The 21809-nt window shown below is 41.8% G+C and overlaps 1 protein-coding gene across 2 annotated transcripts in view; it reads left to right on the top strand.

Moving 5' to 3' along the window:
* The first annotated feature begins 1157 nt into the window (after positions 1–1157).
* The window catches only part of LOC124711842 (gastrula zinc finger protein XlCGF7.1-like), a 90211-nt gene continuing 69559 nt past the window's right edge, over positions 1158–21809 (top strand). For both annotated transcript variants that reach the window (XR_007005531.1, XM_047242067.1), the window contains exons 1-2: positions 1158–1308; positions 17569–17648. Coding sequence is in view for 1 of the 2 variants with exons in the window: in XM_047242067.1 (XP_047098023.1) it covers positions 1264–1308; positions 17569–17648 (125 nt within the window). In the remaining variant the exon portion in view is untranslated. The remainder of the gene's footprint in view (positions 1309–17568; positions 17649–21809) is intronic.

Below are 21809 nucleotides of genomic sequence, written 5' to 3'. Positions count from 1 at the left end.
CGAGCCGTTGCTGGTGTCAGTCTCACGTATGTGTGGCTATAGTACACGGCCACAGGTTTCACCCGTACCACATGTCACTCACCCAGGAGCTGCATGGGAACGATTTCCGTGCGAGAGCTACATTCTGTGAATGGACCATGCTTAATTTCACGCTGGAGTCTTTACAAGGTGTTACGTTCTCTGATGAGTTCACGTTCACAAATTTTTTTGCAAAATCTATTTTCAGATCCGACAATTGAGTTTCTTCTTCCTTGTATTTGTCTCTCATCGCAGCTCTGATGCGATAACGACTACTATAACATTCATACCCACCCTTTTAATATCAACTGACACGATGCTGAAAGCTGTGCAGTTACGCAGAATTTGTGGCGTCCTGTGTGAACGATAGCTCACAGTGCCATTACAGTAAGCCACAAGCTACGGCGCATTATTTGCGTCTGAGAACCCGGGATTAGACTGTGCTATTCATGTTCTCCACGTGTATAGGATGGTCATAAACGGTATGAAAAACTCGAAAGTGTGTTGCAGAGAAGGTTATGTTAAGAAATAAATGTTAAGGAACAAATTCGATACGTCGCACCATTTCGACTTAATTAGCATTGAAGTTAGCCAATCAGGCCTTTGCGTGCGCAAAGTCAAACAGCCCGCCAGAGATAGTGTTGCCAAAAGTGTTCTTCGTTTGGTTTTCTACAACCGAACAAGAGACCGATACAAAAATTGGACATGGGACAGTAGTAAGAATAAAACCCTATTCGAAGGCTGAGCAGACTCGCGCGCTATCAGCTACGCTATGAGAACAGCTGACACTAACTGTATCTGGTGCGCCCCTTGAATTTGTGCACACAACGGTCTGACTGACCAACTTCAATGCCAATTAACTTGGAAAGGGCGCAATGTATCGAATTTTTTCTTAACAATTATTTCTCTGCATAACCTACCCAACAACACCGTTACAAGTGTTTGAGACCGTTTCTGACCACTCTGTACAACTGCATCTCCCTTTACTCTATCTTCCTTGATTCGCATTTGTATATTTGTGCAAATATATCTGCACAAATTTTCGTTAGACAGGGTACGATTTGTCTGCGCAGACATTTGCTAAAGATGGTGACTGCCGAAGATGATCTAGGAAAACAAATGACGGTAGATAACTCGTGAAACTGATTGGTGAATTTTGCTAAACGTCAACAGAAGTTTTGCTTGTCTGCTGTGACAGCGGCATCACAACAAACGGTTGTGTGCTTGACAGTTAGGAGCAAGAAGATGCCGAATGAGGCCGAGGAAGATATATTTGCAAATTCAGCCAAGGTATCATAGACTTAGTATTTCAGATTAGTATGTAGCTTTGTGCATGCACGAATGGTTGCGTTCATGACGAAAAAATAATACAAACTCTTAAAACGTTTGTAAAGAAATGTTAGCCGAAAGAAATCTATGGAAGTTATATTTATTTTAGCTGGCATGTTCTGCCTCTTTTTTTCCTATTTTTCCAATCAACTGATTATGTAGCCGTAACTTTTTCAAATAAACACGAACACCTTACAGAAACTGGACGTGCGTTTTACGGAAAGCTCCAATTATAAGAAAAAACTATTAAAGTTTTCTCAGTTTTATGTGTAGCAGGTAATTTTATAGTTCAAAGCAAGTCTCGTGATACCTGTTGAGCAGCTTATAGTTGATGCCGTTCACTTATCGCTCGCTTTGATAATTATTTCCATTACTTGGTTATTGACATTGTACATACATCATTCGGATTTTTTTTTTTTTTTTCAGTGCGTCAATTGTACGGAGTTTTGTTTGTAAATTCATGCATTTCACCCTCAAGTAATAATCTTCTTGGACAAAGCAACTTGTTGCTTGGCATAAGGGATAGACCAACCTTTTTTAGCTACTATTTTAATTATATTGTGATTTACGAGAATAGTACCTTGCAATATATGGGATTGTTGTAGAACAGTCATGTGGTTAATTCCAGTCATTTTAGACAGAGATTATATTCTATGTTCAATAATTGCACAATTGAAAATTTTCTGAACGGTATTTCCATGTTTCCCAGAAACTGAGTGATGACATTGGCTGTAGTTTTTTACTGATTATGGGACATCACTTCTGTTCATGATTCCCAAAGATAAAGCTGTAAAATAAAGTTAAAAATTAGTTTTGGCAAATTCACAGGACTTTATCAGGTGTTGACCAGTATATTTATGTGTTATCAGAATTTTTTTATTGCTGTCTTACTATGTTCACTCAAAGCTATCCCTCTTTTCACTTTGCCCTCATTTTTCATTCCTGTAAACAAATAAGATTGAAGCTGAATGGGTAATGTAGAGGGATGAAATAATGAAAGCTCGATATAACACAAGACAATGTATCAAGGTGCATTAGAAATTTTTGGATACCATGGGAGGTATTCAATTTAACTGATGAAATGAGAAAAGAAGCAAAGAAATAGAAATAACCAGAGGAGGAGGCCAACAGGAATATGTGCGCCTATTGACAGGTTGACAGAATGTGCAAGATAACAAAACTGGGATGTCTAGAGGAGGAATAGAAAGCTATAGATTCATGCATGACTGGGAAAGATAAATGCAGTGTATAGGAAAACCAAAGAAACATTAAGAGAAGAGATAAGCTGATGTGTAGGTATCAGGAGCAGTTGGCATGCCAGTACTAAACAGAGTGGATCACTGAGAGATGGAAGGAGTATATAAAAGCACTGTACAAATGTGAGGGACTGGAAGACAGTGGTACAAGAAGGGAAGAGGAAATAGATGAAAAGAGATGCAGTGCTCAAGATGGGTGTTGAATTCACAGTACTGCCAGAAACTTTTTCCTTGGTCAAGGGAGTGAAACCTGGTGCAATCAGCCTTGTTGAGGCCATTGTAGGAGCTGCTTCTATCAGTAGCAGCGGCTCACAGGTGTGGAAAGCTAACAGTGGGAGAGTGGCGTACTGCCCCATATCCGTTCATACTGCAGCTTAATGATGCCATATGGCAGAAGATGACACAGCAGTAAGTCAGTTTCATGGGATTCTTAGGGTATGATCGCAGAGCTACATGTTTTTTTTACTGAAAGTATACCATAAACGAGGTATCTGGCATTGATGAAATTTCCTCAGAATTATTCAGATCTTTGGGAGAAATAGGCATGACCAAACTGTTCCTCAGATATGTGGGATATATGACAAAGGAAAAATGCCCTGAGGTTTCGAGAAATGTATAAGCCTATTCCCAAAAAAGGCAGGTGCTGTCACACTAAATATTTGCAATCCATCAGTTTAATAATTCATAGTTGCAAAATACTAGCACAAATAAATTACAGAAGATAGGAGAGACTCATGGAAGCTGACCCCTGGAAGATCATTTTGAGTTCAAGATAAATGTAGGAAGACATGAGCCAATATTACCTCTACAACTTACATCTTAGAAGACATTTTGAAAAGTAAAATTATGTTTTTGAAAATTTTGAATGGAATACATTATTTGCAGTTCCAAAGTTATCAGAGATAAAATACAGGGAGCAAAAAGGCTTGTAGAGAAACCGGGCCACAGCTGTAAGAGTTGAATGAAATGAAAGTGAATTACACACCCTTAACAGAGAGAGAGAGAGAGAGAGTAGCATGGTGAGCTGCATCAAACCCTTATTCAGACTAAGGACAACAGCATAGTCTTGAATGGTTGTAGGTAGATGTTAAGAAGGCAATATTAGTAAGAACTAATGTGGAAAGATGCTGGCAGTAGGTGGTGTCTTGTATTTTTTTGAAACAAACATACATGACATGACAGACACAAAAAATGCATGCATTTGATCCTTAATTAATTCTGATATTATTGTGCCTGTCTTTTAGGGTAAGAACCATAAATTGTACTTTATCTTTGCAACTCATATTCTCAACAAATCACTTGTCACCTGTATCCTGTGCTCATGTTCTTATCAATAAATACATTTGTGTCAGTAGTAGCATTTTGTCTGTTGATATCGAAATTGGTATAAAATATATGATTATAAAAGATTAGAAACTCAACAGATATATACATCTTAACAAACATAAGACTTACTAGTAGTTACGGGTAGAAAAGTCACACCAAACAGAGGAATAGAAGAGAGATCAATTGCAGCTGAAAATGTGGACTGGAAACATACAAATTTTGGATTTTATTTATTTATTTCATAAAACCATTATAGTGTTTTAACAATATCATGGAATGTGATGTAGTGCAATGAGTAATCATGACGGGGACAGTGCTGCAGGAAACATTAAATTAAAATTACTTATATCTGGCCGTGATTGTGGAAGATGGTGGTTGTGACGTATTATTAGGCAACATCCAGGCATTTGCCTTTAATTATTTGGGAAAAGAACCAGAAGGCCAGATAATGATTAATGGCCCATAAACAATTCTGAGTCCTTATTGCACAGTAATACATTGTAAATGAAATTAATTTTAGTGATAGCAAACACCAGTTGTTAGATCAGGTCTCAAACTTGATGAACAAGCAATGTAAAAATTAAAATAACAGGATACAAGGAAAAAAGGAAGTAGTAGATTTAGAGGAGATGAGGAGAATGTGTTATGAACTAACCAAATAACAGAAAATACAGCAGTAAAAATTATAAAATGAACATGTGTAAAGATACACTGAAGAAACCCCATATTTCTAGTGAGCATTGATAGAGGGCCGGAAAGACAGATTTAGAGTGGTACACTTAGGATAGGATGGCAACCACATAAGAGTAATTTGTTTACAACATTTTCCTGGGTTAGCCAGTGTGGTAGGTAGGTCAGGATTATGTCAATAAACTCCTCCTCCTCTTCTTCAGTTAAGTATATTTTGGTGTGAGTAAAATATGAGCTTTTAACTAATTGGATAGTATCTCCAGATAATAGTTCAGTGTATCAGAAATGTGATGTGTAATGTGATGGGATGTGTAATGAGTTGGTTTTGAGTTTGAAGTTAAATCTTTTACACTCTTTACTCCATTGTCAGTCCTTTCTGTGCCATGCTTAGGCTGAATGGTGGGTAGTGTAAGTCATTTATGCTTCTAGTGTTATATTTTATGAATGTTACTTTTGTGTTTTTAAATTACGAGTTAATTTTTAACACTGTTTTGGCATTCTGTGTTTTTATTGATAAGGGTACTCATTAATAGATCTGAAGGGGCAGATACTTATATTTTTGTGTGTGTGTGGCGGAGGGGTGGGTGGGGGGGGGGGGGGGGAGTTCCAGCATTTGCCTTACAGCCAGTGTAAATCCCACTTAATGCGTGGCTGGGATTGATTTTGGATTTTGTGCTTTAGCGCATTTTTGCCATCTCTATTACAGCATAAACTACCATGTATATCCTAACTAGGAGCTCTGTTCTGATCTGATCATCAGCTTCCTCACTAACATTTTGACAAGGGCTTTGATCTGAACTTCAGATTGTTCTTCTGTTCTCGCACTGCCTACTGCCTCTTCAAAGACTTTGGCCTGTTTTCATTTCAGTGCTGACTGGCTTCCTTCCTAGCTGTGGGATTGACCTTCTCTCCACTCTCAGTGTTTGGGAGTTCTGGCTGGCCACAGTGAGGGGAGGCCTCTGCCAGCTCACTGCTGGTCTGCACTCAAGGGGGTGCCTCACATTCCTAGTGTTACCTCCTCTGTCTTTTGTTCCTGGTGATTTATTTTGAGTCTGCTTGATGTTTTACCTTCTCTTGCGTCTTATTTCCAACATTGTTCTGACCTGAGAAGGCCTTGCAGCCACGCCATGTTATGACGTGGATAGCTCTACATTTTTGTGCTTACATTTGTGGATGTCATGATTCTCAGCTCATTTCACACACGTTGTCCGATGGTAGCAGTATTTTTGCCACTGTCCTTCTTGTTGACACTTAAAGCACTGTGATTTCATGTTGAATCCTGCTGGGAGAAGTTCCATCTTAATGTAAAAGCCTACTACACTATCCAGCTTTAAGATTTTTTTGGTAGTATACTCTGAATCCATGAACTTTCCATTTTCATCTGAAGTACCTACTTTCAGGATAAACAATGAAGGTCTCTTCTTGTTAGATCAATTTTGGAACTTGTTGTCGTGGCTGGTGCCACGAAATGTATTAGGATGACCAAATGTAGCGGGAAGACACCATAGCAGTGGGTGGTTGCCAGGAGGTGCCGTATTAAAACTCAGTGAGAACTTTCCAAATGATTTATTTGTTTCCAATACAGTGCCCCATTCCCCTCGGTGCACATCACAGGGTCCCGCAATGCTGAGGCCACAGCCCCAGCGACCCAGTGCAATGCGCTGTGTGTCAGCCTTGTACGCGAGTGGAGTGTGTTGTTGTCAGGATGGCAGGAGTTGGCTCAGTGGTCTGTGTCCCTGCCAGCTCAGTGCTGCTCGATGTGAGCCACAGGCAGCACACTGCGTCCTTCTTCTCACCAGCGTGGCTGAAATCGTGACGACGAACAAGCGCCCGTGATTTGGGGTCCAAATGTGCGGCCCTTGCCTTGGGATGTCTCCAGCGTGTGTCGGGAGCAGAGATGACTGCCTGCGGTTGCGAGCCATGGAGTGGCCCGCTGCTGGCGGGCTGGCTATGGACCCCGCGTTGACCTCAGGGGCGTCAAACCCACGACCCACCGGGGATGGAACGCTGATGCCCCATCTGCTGATGTGTGTAGCTGGTGGTGTGACACACACTGCCGTCCAGGAGAGCTGCCACACTTGAATAAATGTTGTTAGAAAATGGCACCTATTTGTACTCGGCTGTGCACCTCTGTCTTGCTAACATGCCGCTCGGATCACGTACTCACCACGCCCCGGTTGTGCCAGTGGGCCCCTTCTGCCTGTAGCTTGCGCCATGCGAACCGTTGCGTTTACACTTTTCAGTGGTTCAGTGGCCTATGTGGCTTCCATTCTACTTTGCAACCATTGATATGTGTAACTCACTTCAATTCGGCCTGCACCTGGCTGTAACTTGTGCTCAGAATATCACCCAAAACTAACTTTCCCTATCCTAAACTGTGGTGCCGCTACATTATTCCTCTCTTCGGAAAGACTTGGTCCCCGGGTTGACCTTTAACTAGTTCTTAACTTGTTTGGGTTGGCACCTATGGCATATTTCCTTACTACTAGAAAACTTAAATGTGGTCTAGTGCCCTCTTAAAACCATGACTTGAAACAAAATGTAAAAATTCCTTACTGGACGACTACTGCCCGATCAACCCCTTACTACTCATCTCATGCCCTCGGTATCAAATCCACTGGGACTTGGACCACGCTTGGTTCCCTCTTGGAATTAGCTCTCCGCCTGATCAGAAAGAAAACAACACATAACAAAGTTAAGGCTGTGATGACACTTGACGCAGAGGTGCTCAAAATGATAGTTATTTGCCGTTGCCTTTCCCTATACTGATCGACATGTTGTACAAGCTGTTCGGCTGATATGCCCCCCTTTTGCTCCGAAATGAACTTGTTTACGAATCTCAGTAGGCCTGGCTCCAGAGTTTGACTTAATAAGGTCAGATTCTGCCTTGGCAAAAACTCTAAAGTGGCTTCTGGCCAGTACAGCTGTGGCTGTGTAACATTCAACTGTGTGACTCCTGAAATTGACCCTGGCAGGTGGAAGGTTGGTCCTATTATGTTACACTTAGTTCCATTGGTTAAAATTCTGCTTCCTTCGAGCTCTGCTCGTTTTTCTTCTGCAAATATTCCTCGCTCAAAACAACTTGCTTCTACTACCAAATTCTTATAGATGGAGAAAATCCAATGCATCCCGACGTGTTGCAAGCTCAAGTTTGGCTCCATGATGTCCCTTGGACAGTCGATTCCTTTCCCCCTAGCTAAAAAATAACTTCATGGTGCACGTGTCCCATATTTGTAGCTTCACAGATTTTCCTCCAACATTCACTATTTTTGATTCAAACTCAACACTGATTGTGTGACTACTTTCATCCTTAGATTTAAATTATATGAACTGGTGCAATAAACCCAACTTTCCTGACCCAGCACTATCGATAACAAAAAATTTAAACAGAAAATTGTACGACTCTGACATCATTCAACTCATATTTATTACGGCTTTGCCGCAAAATTCACTCTGATGAATTTATTTCTCCAGAACTGCGTTGGATTTCTCCTCCAACAACACTCCACTTACGTCAGATGCCACACTTCCCTTTTCAGGGATCACCATCACCCTTCCTCCCTCTTCAAAAAGACTGCTGTCCCTAGCAGGCTCACAATACTCGAAAACACGTATAAAATACAATGCCTAGTTACCCTACACAAACCCAATGATACATGACACGAAAACAAAAAAAAACTACAAATACTCTACTACTTTCTGTATCGCAAAGGATACGGTATTTCGTGGTGTACTCTATCTTCCTGGTTTTCTCTGTGCTTAGCACCTCTCTTCCGTTAATCGTTGTAGCGGTATCTGTTCCCGACTCAAATCTTCTCTCTGCGCACATGGTATACAATTCCTGTTGCACTGTTCCACATCTACTTTCCTACCTCTCCACCAATATCTCTCTGCCACTCTGCCACCCTCCATGACTGGATGACACGTGATCATGTGCTTCCTTTAAAACCTCATCCCTCAGCTTTGCTGGCACTACTACCCTTGATCCTAACTTCGTTTCCCTGCATAGAAGACCATCGTACATATTAAATTGTGGCTGTGTACGATTCAATTTACAATTGTTGTCTGCATCCTGTAATTCTTGCCATACCATTGGGTCATAACCTATGACTTCTACTTTTGCCATCTTCTTACTTAGTGCATCTACATTTCAGTGTTTCTTCCCAGGCTTGTGCACCACCTTGTAGTTGAATTCACTAGCCTCACAGCCCATCTAGTGAGTCTAGTTGACGGATCCTTCAGCCGCAACCATCACTTCAATGCAGCCTGATCCATCACTACCTGAAATCTTTTCCTATATAAATAACATTTAAAATATGTGATTCCATAGATTATGCTAAGCATCTCCCTCTCAATTGTTGAGTAATTCCTCTCTGCTGCATTCAACTGCCTAGATGCATAGACTACAGGATGTTCTTTCCCATCACTTTCCTGACTAAGAACACACCCCAATGCTTGATTTGATGCATTGCATGCTAGTATAAACTCCTTTTCAAAATCTGGAAACACAAGAACCGGACTTGATGTTAACACTTCAGTTTGTCAAACGCTTTCTGACAATCTTCTGTCCACTCAGATTTCACACCCTTCCACAACAATTGCGCCAATGGCTGTGCTAAATCTGCAAAATCCTTCATGAACTTTGATAGAAACTGCAGCTTCCGATGAATAACTGCACTTCCTTAACTATTTTTGGTTCCCGAAAATCCCTTACATCCTGTACCAACCTCAGATCTGTTCGCACTCTGTCCTTATTGATAATATGACCCAAATATTTTACTTCTTCTAATGCAAAATGACACTTTTCCAGGCTCAATGTCAAATGAACTGCTCTTAACCTCACAAAGACTTCCCTTAACTGCTGTCAATGTTGCTCCATACTACATGAAAACGCTATAATGTTATCCAAACTGACCAGACACTGCCGTGGTTGCAAACCCCTCAAGACACTCTCTAACAACCTCTAAAATGCTGGAGCGTTTTTCAAACAGAATGGCATTCTAATGTACTGATAATGGCCTCCAGGAGTAGAGGAAGCAGTTTTTGGACGATCTTCTGGAGCCACCTCCAACTCATGATAACCACTTGTCCATTGTAGAAAAGTACTGGCACTGCCCTAAGTGATCCAAAGTCTCCAATATGTTTGGAATGGGGTATGCGTCCTTTACTGTCTTATTATTGAGGTATCAGGAGTCACAACAGAACCTGTATTTCTTAGTTCCGTCTTTAGATTTTTTAGGTACAATGACAATGCCCACTACCCAGCAACTATTACTGTCGGTTGCAAATGCCTCAGTATTCTGTATGGTTTATGGTAAACAGGTGCTTCATTCCCTGTTGGTATCCTATGTTGAAATAATAGAGTTGCTGGTAACGGCCCTTGTGGAAAAAACAAATCCTTAAATCCCCACAATAATACTTCCATATGCTCTCTTTCTCCTCTTTTCAAATGCTTAATTTTGTCATGCAATGCAGTTTTATCAGCAGTTAGTGGTTGATCGCTTTGCCTACCTCTCGAACACCAGTCTTCCTCATCTGGCAAATCCAAATTTGCTACTAAAACTCCTTTTCTCAAGTTCACGTCTACAGTGCTAAAATTATCCACATTCAGGGGAGCTACTTCGTTCCCATCGTGTACGTGTACAACACTACGTTTCACAAAACAACCCAGTGAACCCAAAACTTCATTATCCTCCAATGGTTCAATAACGTGTACTGTACCCACAGGTAGATTTGACTCCACCCTTACCCAAATGCCTTCCCGGTGCCACTAGACACACACTCACGTGAATTAAGCCTTAATGCTAATGAACGCGGTTCAGTTGGTTTGTCCATTACATTGAGTGCCCCTCATGACAGCTCTGCATTGACAACAGTTTTCCCTAGCTGAAATAACATTCCACAAAGTTCCACAGTTCATTGTCCAAGGACAATTTTGGCATGATGTTGATGCAAGAAATCTACTCCTAGGATCATGTCATAGGCCTCGTTTACCCATGGTACTACCTTCATATGCATCAAATCGGACTTTCCCTATGCGAAAGTAAACTGTCATCGACCCGAAAGGCGTGACCTCCTTATCCCACACTCCATGCAACCTATAACATGGTGGGTCTAACTTCCTTTGTCCCATTATATTCTTAGTAGCCACTGACACTTGCACCCCTGTGTCCAACAAAATCTTAAACTTTTTAATTCCTGTGGATCTTACCACTGAACATTCCACCTCTGCATATGTATTCGTAGCATTGAAATTAAACAGGAGCTCCATTAGGTGGGTCTTCTGCCCCGTCTGCCGTTTAACTATTGTTCACCTCCCCTATCTCCACTTCCCCCTCCTCCACGCTGCTGATTTCCACCCCTTCCTTTATTCCACGGTGACAGGGTACATTGCCTCTGCATATGTCCCATACAACCACACTTAAAACATTTTGCACCTGCTGTAAACACTGTTTGCCTCTCGCATACCCCTGTTGCCATGTCTATTTCCTCACATTGAATTAACAGCTGAATGGCTGAATACAAATCTTTTGGAGTCCCTTCACGCACTTTCCGTGACATGTGTGCCGGTAACCCTCTCAGAAACACACAAAATGCCCTTTTCTCAGCCTCCTGCAACAGAACACAATTCGCTTCATTACTCTGCCGCAACTCATAAGTATACTCATTAATTTCCATTATCTTGTCCGCAAATTTCTCCATCGTCTCCCCTTGTTTCTTTGTCATTGTACTTAATCTCTCTGTAAAGTACCGAGTGCTATTCTGTTTTTTGTACCATTGTAAAAGCCCTTCCTTTAACTGCTTAAACTGTCCTGCCTTCCTTAAGGCCTCAGAACATCTTACATATGTCTTTGCTTCACCTGTCAATCTAATCTTGGCTACATGTAACAACTGTTCATCAGACCAACCATTCATCACAGCTGAAATTTTCAAGTCCTCCACAAACGAACGCACATGCCCAGATGCCGTGCCAGAAAACGGAATAATCAAACTTGCGGCAGCTGGGTCAATCTCCAGCACCCTAGGCAAAAATGACTGATCTGATGCAGTTTCCCGCTCTCTTCTAGATGCCAAATCACTCCTCAACTGCGTATTGTCCGCTATCAGTTGTGCTACTTTTTCCATCAAAATCCGCACCGCTTCTGGTTCCGACACACCTCATGTCTGACTCAGCCATTATGTTGCTTTCATTCCCAGTTAGTCCCGAAACAAAACATTTAAGTACAAGAACAACCTGACTTCCTACAGCTCCATATCATCACACTCAGTATCATCATAAACAAATACAAAAGTAATTAAACGCCACGAAAACAATGTTACTCCCTAAACATACTAACACGTACTCTGACAACAAAACATACTATACCCACACAAAACATCTACAATGTGGCTTGCCAGGAGCCATACTAAAAAGAAACAAAAAAAAAGCAAGAAAACGTCTAAGACTCAAAAGAAAACTGGGCAAAACTCACCACATCTTGTGACCGTAATGTAGACAGTGGGCTCAAACATTGTACTGGACAAACAACGTCTGCTATTCTGACACCAAATGTCGTGGCTGGTGCCACCAAATGTATCAGGATGACCAAATGTAGTGGGAAGACACCAAATGTAGTGGGTGGTTGCCAGGAGGTGCCATATTAAAACTTGGCGAGAACTTTCCAAATGATTTATTTGTTTCCACTATAGCGCCCCATTCCCATCGGTCCACGTCACAGGGTTCCGCAATGCTGAGGCCACCGCCCCAGCGACCCAGTGCAACATGGTGTGCGTAGGCCTTGTACGTCAGCGGAGTGCGTCGTCGTCAGGATGCCAGGAGCTGGCTCAGCAGTCTGCGTCCCTGCCGACTAAGCACTGCTTGGTGTGAGCCACAGGCGTCCAGCTGTGTCCTTCTCGCCGGCGTGGCTGAGATCACGGCAACGAACAAGTGCCCATGATCTGGGGTCCAAATCTGCGGCCCTCGCGTCAGGATGTCTCCAATGTGTGTCAGGAGCAGAGACGACTGCCTGCTGTAGTGAGCTGTGGAGTGGCCTGCTGCTGGCTGGCTGGCTGGCCGGCCATGGACACCATGTCGGCCTCAGTGGGTCGAACCAACAACTCGCGATGGCCTGGAATGCTGACGCCCCATCTGCTTTTGTGTGTAGCCGTCGAGGAGAGCTGCCACACTTGAATGAACCTAGTTACAAAATGGCACCTATTTATACTCGGCTGTGCGCCTCTGTTTTGCTAATGCACCACTCCGAGTCACATACTCACCACACCCCAGTTGCGTCAGTGGGCCCCTTCTGCCTGTAGCTTGCGCCATGTGAACCGCCGCATTTATGCTTTTCAGTGGTTAAACGGCCCTGTGGCCTCCGTTCTCTTCACAACCATTGGTATGCATAACTCACTGCAATCTGGCCCACAACTGGCTGTAACTTGTGCTCAGAATATTGCACAAAACTAACTTTCCCTATCCTAAACTGTGGTGCCGCTACATTGTGTTGAATTCGTGGTTGAGCAGTGCTTGCTGAACTGCATTAATATTGAACATTAATATTCTCTCTCATAAAAGTGCCATCACATTTGGTGTCATCTTGCGTAGTTCTCTTGTGATTGGTACTTCAATCTGGTAGTCCTTCATCAGCTTTTTGGGAATTATAGGTGAATGTATGTAGCTCCAGTACGACTTCATTATGTCGAAGTGCCTTTGAAGCTGTGTATTTCTATCCAGCTGCCCCCCCTCCCCATATATTGAATGTATACTGGTGAGATATCAGTAAAGTATCTGACACAGAATCACCACCTCCCCCAGCGAGCTTGCTGCTCTTTGGCAGGTTAATGCTTGGCTACCATGGAGCCCCAGCCTTTGCAGCAGCTTTTCCCTTTCATGCTGCATGCCTATCTTCTGGCTGTTCCTTTTCCCCTCCTTTGGGGAACACGTCTGAATCCTTTTTGGAAGTGATTTCTGCATTTTTGGTAGTCAATATCAGAATACTCTCCACTGTTTTTCATTGCTTTTTTTTGTTCATCAGTCACCTTCTCCTACTCTTCCTTTGCTTTGGTGTTTCAGCTTCCTCTTATTCTTCTTCCTTCCTGTGTGCTCCTGAGAGCCGGCTCATGCCTCCTGACAAGTAACAGGTGACTGGGTAACACAATTCCCAGCCCCGCATTGACAGGTAGGGTTCGCATGTAACCTCTGCAAGAGGCCAGGCCCAGGGAGGGGTGATTAACTGAGCTGCTACCATCCCAAATTGCTAATAGGTTCCTTGTCAGGTGTTCAGGAGGTATGATCTGAGGTGCGAACAATCACCTAAGACGGGTGAGACTCCTCTGATGGGAGCCCCCAGTTGTAACGAGTGTGCCATCAGAGATGCTGGCAACTATGGGGGATTTTCTCACAATGTGCCAATCATTTTGCAGTCAGTGGCTACGAAACATAAACAGAATGAGGCTAACGATTCAAAGATCATCCCAGCTGCACCAAGGTACCCCGCAGTTTCACGTACTGAAGATGGTCAGTCCTTCACTATGGTAAATCTGTTTATTTTTCATAAAGGTGTTGATGCAATTGCTGGCACTGTGAAATCCTGCTCTTGTTTATGCAATGGCACTTTGCTTTTGGAGACTACTTCTGATTCTCGAGCACAACAACTGCTTGCAGCTTCACTTCTCTATGGCTATCCTGTTTGTGCTGAGGCCCATCGAACACTGAATTCTTCACATGGTGTTATTTACACTAGGCTGCTCGATGATCTGACCGAGGCAGAAATCCAAACGTACCTCTCTGATCTGAGTGTCATGGCTGTCAATTGGGTGATAAAAAAAAGTAGATGCCACCTTAGTGACTACATGCACTCTCTTGCTCACTTTTGATAGAATGGTTCTTCCATCAAAGATAAAAGCAGGTTATGAAGTTACCACAGTCCAGCCATACATTCCGAACCCGATGCACTGCTACCAGTGTTATCGTTTCAACCATACTAGAACATCTTGTCAACACCCAGCCAAATGTGTAACCAGTGGTAAGGATGGTCATGAGGGTGATGGTCCACCTCCTTCTCCCTGCTGCATCAGCTGCAATGATGACCATGCCGCCTCCTCCCACGATTGTCCTATGTATCTCGATGAGTGGGCTGTCAAGGAGATCCGGATGAAGGAAAAAGTGCCTTACCCAATCGCTCACATGTTGGCTAGTTGTAAACCCTTCGCTGTATTATCTGGAACCTACAGTACTGTTCGTGCTATATCTCAATTCACGAAAGTCCACACAGCACTGTGGTTGTGAAATCACCCAGTCTCATGGTAGTGTCCTCGTCTCCTGCTCCAGCTGTGCAACATACCTCATGGGGTGAAGTCACCAGCTACACAATTGGTAAGTCAGAAAGGGCAGAAGGAATACTCCTGTGAAGACTTCGTATGTCCCTCCAGCCAACCAACACCTGAATCTTCCTCTGCTCATCGGAAAGGCTTGAAGAAGTCAAACAAAGGCAGAAGGTCTTCTCCATCACCGACTCGAAGATCCTCCTCAATGGAGTTGCCACGTGATAGCCTTGCCTGGCTGACATCAGTATCACCAGTACAAAGGACTAACCATTTTTCTGTCCTCCACAGGCTGACAGCAGAAGATTGCCGACACATCTGTAGACCTCATGGAGCAGTATCCTCCACCCTCTGTGCCCTGTAGCAGTGAGTCTTTCAAAGCTGACACTCGGCATTTTTTCTTAGTCATGACTCTCCTCCAATGGATCATTTGTGGCTTTCGATCCAACAAAGAGGATTTACTGCTGCTCTTAGAATCACAGCGCCCACTTGTTCTCTGCCTTTGGGAAACAAAATTGCATCCTCATGACTGCTTTGAGCTCTTGCATTTCTTCCTGGTCCATTTTGACCTTCTTCCTGAGGTCGGTGTTCCATCTCATGCAGGAGTCATGCTGCTCTTAGTCAACCCATACCCCTGACTACATGCCTTCCAGCTGTTGCAGTTCTCCTTTTCCTTCCTCACTTGGCCTTTTCCCTTTGTACTGTTTGCATCCCTGTCTCATACTATGTCACCAGGGCAGACTTCTTCCAGCTTATTGGGCAGCTGACTCATCCCTTTCTGCTGCTCGGAGACTTTAATGTGCACCATCCCCTTTGAGGTTCTGCCACAACCTGTCTGAGAGGCACCCTCTCATCTGACCATCTTAATCAACTTAACCTCTTCTGCCTTAACACAGGAGCACCCATGTTCCTTTCAGACTCCATGCACACTTATTCCCATTTGGACCTATCCCTCTGCACTGCCCAGCTTCCCCTTTTAGAGTGGTCTGTTCTCTCTGACACATACTCGAGTGACCATTTCCCATGTGCTATCCATTTGTTGACTCCTACCCCACCTCTGTGCACAACCAAATGGCAGCTTACTAAGGCCGACTGGAGGCTTTATTCCTCCCTGGCAACCTTCAACTAACAAAAATTTCAGGGGAATATCTTACAAACATTATCCTTACCACCGCAGAACGCTCCATTCCTCACACTTTGTCTTTACTGCGCCGTGTCCCGGTCCCTTGGGGGACTGAGATGTGCCATGACACAATTAACGCACAGAGATGTGCTCTCCACTTTTTTAGCTGTTGTCTTATGATGGCAAACTGCATTCATTATAAACAGATGTGTACACATAATAAAATTCGCCAACACAGAAGTTCTGGCTGTAGAGAAGCACTATCACACTCGCTTGTTCAGAGAAGCTGTGGAAATACAAAAACACGTGAACAGTTTGAACAAGAAAGAAGAAAGCCTTAAGGTAAATGGATCCTGGCTTCCCGTACTGCAGCGAACGACCATCGCAGGTAGCAAGAGGAGAACCGCACCAGAAATGACCGCGGAGAAGCCCTCGGACGTTGGCGCACCAGGTACATATAGTCTGCGCCCGCGAGCTCGGTTCCAGTTCACCACCGGCAATGGAGGGTGAAGCTTTGACAATGCCAGCCACTCGTGCTGGCGAAACGTCAGAAAAATCATTAGATGAACGTCGGCCGAAGAACCCGAGACAGAAGCCAGTAGGCAGTTTGTCAATGATTATGTTTGCTAACGTCTGGGTGTACACTTAGATTCCAAATTAACTCGGAACCTCCATACAGACTCTGTTTGCACTATATTGTGAAGTGTCGCACATCTGTTACATGAACTTAGAGCAGATGTGAGTGAAAACATGATGCTTAACTCTTGTTGTGTATTTTTTCATAGCCACATAACATACTGCATACTGCTTTGTAGCATTTCCAGTGAGGCAAAAATAGTTTTTGTGTGTTTGTGTGTGCAGCCAGAGTTTTCAAAAACAATGTATCCTGTAGGTCACTTTCCAAGAAATTGGGTTTCATGACAGTCTTGTCACTATTTATACTTAGCTGCCTAGTGTGCATTAAAGAAAACCAAGACAGTTAAAAGTTAAGGAAATTATTTCATTGTCACAATACATGTCACAAATAAAAGATTAACCATTCCTTTACAAGACTAAGCATGACTTATTACAGCTATACATACCTTGAAGTACAACTATTCAGTGAATTGTCACCAGAAACACACCTTATTAAAAACCTTCAGAAAAGTTCTACAAACCTGGCTTAAAAAGAAGGCTTTCTATGCCGTAGAGGAAAATTTTGACTACATGAAAGAAGTTCTAAAATTTTAACTTACACTAATCGTATATTTGTATGGAAATCAACTTATTTAACTGTTTTTATTATTATGTGTATGATTATATATTGTTTGATTTGTACAAATTATTAACATCAATAGCATGAAAAATGTCTGAAGATAAAAGTAAATAGATAAAATAAAAGATTGAAGGGAAGAGAGAGGATCCATTCGCACAGTGATAGATTTCATTTCCATTACCTTGCCTCTCTTTTGAGCATTGAAAACAGTCCATCATATTATGGCATCACTGTAGTGTTCATCCTTTAACTCAGGATATCTTTTTCAGAATGTGTTCGGTGATGACACATCCTGTTGCTACGATCTGCCTCCAGATCTGGAAGACTTGTTGCTTTTTGGCAACAATGTGTAAGTTTAGTTTCTTGTGCCTCTTAATTTTGTAATATATTCACGCATTAATTAAATTACAGAGTTGTTCTGGTTCCCAATTGTTTTTGCTTCTTCCCAGACATTTTTTATATTTGCTACACAATTTCTGTAATTAGCATGTTACTATGTACTTGTTTGTTTTTTAAATATTGTGAAGCTTCAAAATTTAATTTACTGCCCATCTTGAATTTTTTGTTTGTCTGGCCATATTGCCCGTTGTTTATATATAATTAGTATTTTGGATCCATCTATGCAGCTACTAAAAATGTGTTTATTTTGTCATATGTGTTTTGTTTCATTGAATTAAAATATCATGATCCACATGAAAACAAATATATAACAATTTTTGTTTCATTGTAACTCTAAAAGCAGATTATTTAATGAGCTGTTGAAGTGTGATTGTTTGACTGCAGTTTTGTCACTATCCTTCTTACAATCACAAATGTCATATGTGTGCAAATCCATAAAATGTCTCTGTTTCGGCACCTCTCTTTGGCTTATTTTCACTTTCACTTGTAGCACTATCTTCACTTCCACATGTTGCCCATCCCATTTCCTGATTTGATATACTGCTAAATATTATACCATACGGCACATATGTATAGCCCATTGTCGCATTGGTAAAGGGTAAGACTGCTGATTGAAAGGTGTAGAGATTCTATATACTGTCAGTCCTAGAATTTTTATCTGTCTCTTGTCACTTCTTTCACCTCTGGCAATATTTTTGCGTATAATGAAATTTTCATTCTGCAGCGGAATGCATGCTGATATGAAACTTCCTGACAGATTGAAACTGTGTGGTGGACTGAGACTCGAACTCAGGACCTTTGCCTTTCATGAGCAAGTGCTCTGTTGACTAAGCTACCCAGTCATGACTCACAACCTGTCCTCACAGCTTCACTTCTGTTGGTACCTCATCTCCTACCTTCCAAACTTTACAGAGGTTCTCCTGTGAAACTTGCAAGACTAGCACTCTTAGAACAAAGGGTATTGTGGAAACCATGTTTCTAGTAATTTATTTTTTGGTCTCACATTTTACTTTATACAGTCCTTTGTGTTTTAATTAAGAGTCTGAAATGGGCGATAAAAAAAAATCTGTAGTGATCGTGGATCAGAAACTGCTTGTTGTAATACAGCTGGATTCTGGGGTAGCGTCCAAAACTGTTGCTTTGGATGTAGGGGTTGGAAAAAGTACTGTTTGAGAGTGGAAGAAAAATCAAGCAGAAATTGAAAAGTGATGTGCTTTCCAAGTTAGTTGGAGTGGAATAAAAGTAGGGAAGTCAATGTTGAAAGGTAAGGATAAAGATGTTGAGGAAACTTTACTTTTGTGGCCTGAACATTTAAGAGGAAAAGGCAGTGTAGTTGCAGTGGCAGATAAATGGTCTTTCATTAAGAGCAATACTTTTGTTTCGTTGGCACCCACCTGCAGAAATGGAACTGTAGAGAAATAGCTTGAAGGTTATTTTATGAACCCTTTGCAAGGCATTTAATTGTGAATTGCAGAGTAATCATGTAGATGGAGAGATGTAGATAAGTTTTCTGAGGAAGGCTCTGTGCCTTCACATCCTGCCAGTGACAGTCACAGATGGAAATATCAAAATATTATTTTTGCCACCAAATGTGACTTCTGTTTGTCAGCCGATGGATTAAGTCATCATTGAAATGCCAAAGAATTATTGCCATTGCCTTCTCAGTTTGTTGATATCAGCAACTGATAGTAATGAAGACTTTGTAGCTGTTCTGAAGAGGATGGACTTGGAAAATTCTTTTAGGCCATGAAGGTGGACATTTTAATTTTGTATCCACATGTGCAACCAAAGTTGAAGATGGAAATGGAGATATTGTTTTGTTGCTGATTTGTGAGGATGTTGATGCAGTGGATGTTGATGACAGGAGTAATCTCATCCCACATTTGGAAGGGTTCAAGATGATTGAGACAGTGCTGCAGTACATTAGTGAGTAGGAGAAAGCAATGCCAACTGATATCATCTGCTGCATAAGTGTAAGGATATTGCAGCATGGAAGATGGTTAGAGGAGGGAAACAGTAATCTATCAAAGACTTTTTTAGAACCTCAAACTTGTAAGTTTCATATTTTTTGTGTTAGATCTGGCTTTTCACATATGTGTTGTCCTATATTCATACTGTACAACACAGATATTTTGTTTCTTGTAGTAATTTTTGAAAGGTGCAGTATACGTATAAAAACACTTAAAACTAGTGTGTATTATGTAAGAAGTTAAAAAATGTTAATAAAATTGGGTTTTGGTATAAAAAAAAGGGTGTTTTGAATGGTATGGATGGGGTCGGTTGACAGAATAGAACTCTGGCCTAACTGGCTCTTTTGTTGTATGACTTCCACCACTGTAAGTCAGGTAGTAGCGAGTTTACTGTACCTCTGTTACTAAACCTTAGGGACCTGGAAGCATGATCCCTAAAAGCGCTAAATATTTTAAAATGTGTTAGTCACAGTTTATAGGTGGTAGACTAAAGCTGTCTGCTTTAGTTTTACAGATTCTGTGTATGATCCATAGCTTGATTATGGGGAATGTTGGAAATGAAGCACCTATAGGGAATTTGACTGGACACTGGTGCCTCTAAGATCAGTCTGTCCTATTGATAGCCCCTGTGCTGACTGTGGGGTTGCATCACAGATCATCAGGCTGTCTCCTGATGGTGTGACAAGCCTGTAAAATCATTCCCATATCTTGAATGCCTGCATACCATACTGTTGTTCATCCACCAGCAGAACAATTTTGCAGTAATAGACTGTGGGCAATGAGGCCGTTTGGAATGTGGCTGCTTGTTCAAGGTAAAACAGATCTCCACCTTCTCTTGTAAAGAAGCTCAAAATTATTTTACACTTGGAAAATTTTAAGAAACAGTGCACACGAGATGTATCATTTAAATCATTAATCTATAAAATTTTAGACTGGCAGTAAAATTTAAATACAGTATACACTGATTACTTGAAGCAAGTGGCTACTTTCTGCTGATCAAATAAATCTGTTTCTTGGATAATATCTTCAGGATTCACATTCGCAATGAATGCTTTGCTGTTAGTGGAGAACTGAAAGCAGTCATGAAGCCACTGGAGTAGATGAGGTGTCATCACACCAAATAGCTTCTCATCTACTCCAGTCCACCAAGTGCAAGGCAAGCATTACAGGCAATGTACCCACCAAAGAAAATGAATCAGCCAATACAAAACACACTACCTCTCCTCCAGCAGCAGAGGAAACATTTGTAATTTTGTTGGTTGCCACACACATGTCTGTATGCATGTTCTGTATCTATATGCAGATGCATGTGTGGGTTCTAGATTGTGCTCATGCACACTTGCTAAATACTCCACTGTTGTGTGATCAGTTCCTACATATAATCATCTGTTATCTTGTTATAGGGATGCATGAGAGGGTGGCAGAATTTGGGGAATCATAATTTGTGTTTACTAACACAATAAGATTTTTTAGTGGATTATGTTTTGGTCAAATGAAGAATGTATCTTAAGTCTGTTTAACTTAGGGCATTGTGGTGTGAAATGTGGTTCCCATCATGGTTCAGATGAATTAGTGCCACACATACAACAATCACTTATAGTACACCACATTTTTGCATGTTATGTTTGATAATCATACAGAAACAGAACACTAAGAAACTGCCATCAGAATTTAGGGCTGCAGAAGTAATGGCTGGCACATGCCCAACTGTCAGTGGTTGCTCAGGGAGTGGAAGGACTGGGCCATGGGAAATTGATCATCATTCATAGTGATTACACAGTTTATTAGACTTCCCAGTGCTGTGGTAAATTGGACAAACAGGTTAACAGTTTTAACAATGCAATAACAAAGACCAGCTGCTTCAGCAGAACACTGTTAGTCTGCTTCCCAGTGACACATCAGGAGATAGAGTTCAAACCTGAGCATCGCCCACTTGTCTGGGTGTACTGCAGCTCGGGTAACAAAGGTGCCGGGCACTCCCAGAACACGAATACAAAGATAACTTAAACCATTTTTAACAGGTGTAGATACATGGACCATCTCACATTGTAAACAAACCAGACAATTTAGTTGCATATTGAGGGTTCTTTCATCCTGGGAATAGAGAATCTTAATGAGTTTTGCCTGGTATTGATATCGAT

This window comes from Schistocerca piceifrons, chromosome 8 (assembly GCF_021461385.2).
Source record: "Schistocerca piceifrons isolate TAMUIC-IGC-003096 chromosome 8, iqSchPice1.1, whole genome shotgun sequence".
NCBI classification, from domain to species: Eukaryota; Metazoa; Arthropoda; class Insecta; order Orthoptera; family Acrididae; genus Schistocerca; species Schistocerca piceifrons.
This window is presented reverse-complemented; position numbering and strand designations above follow the sequence as displayed.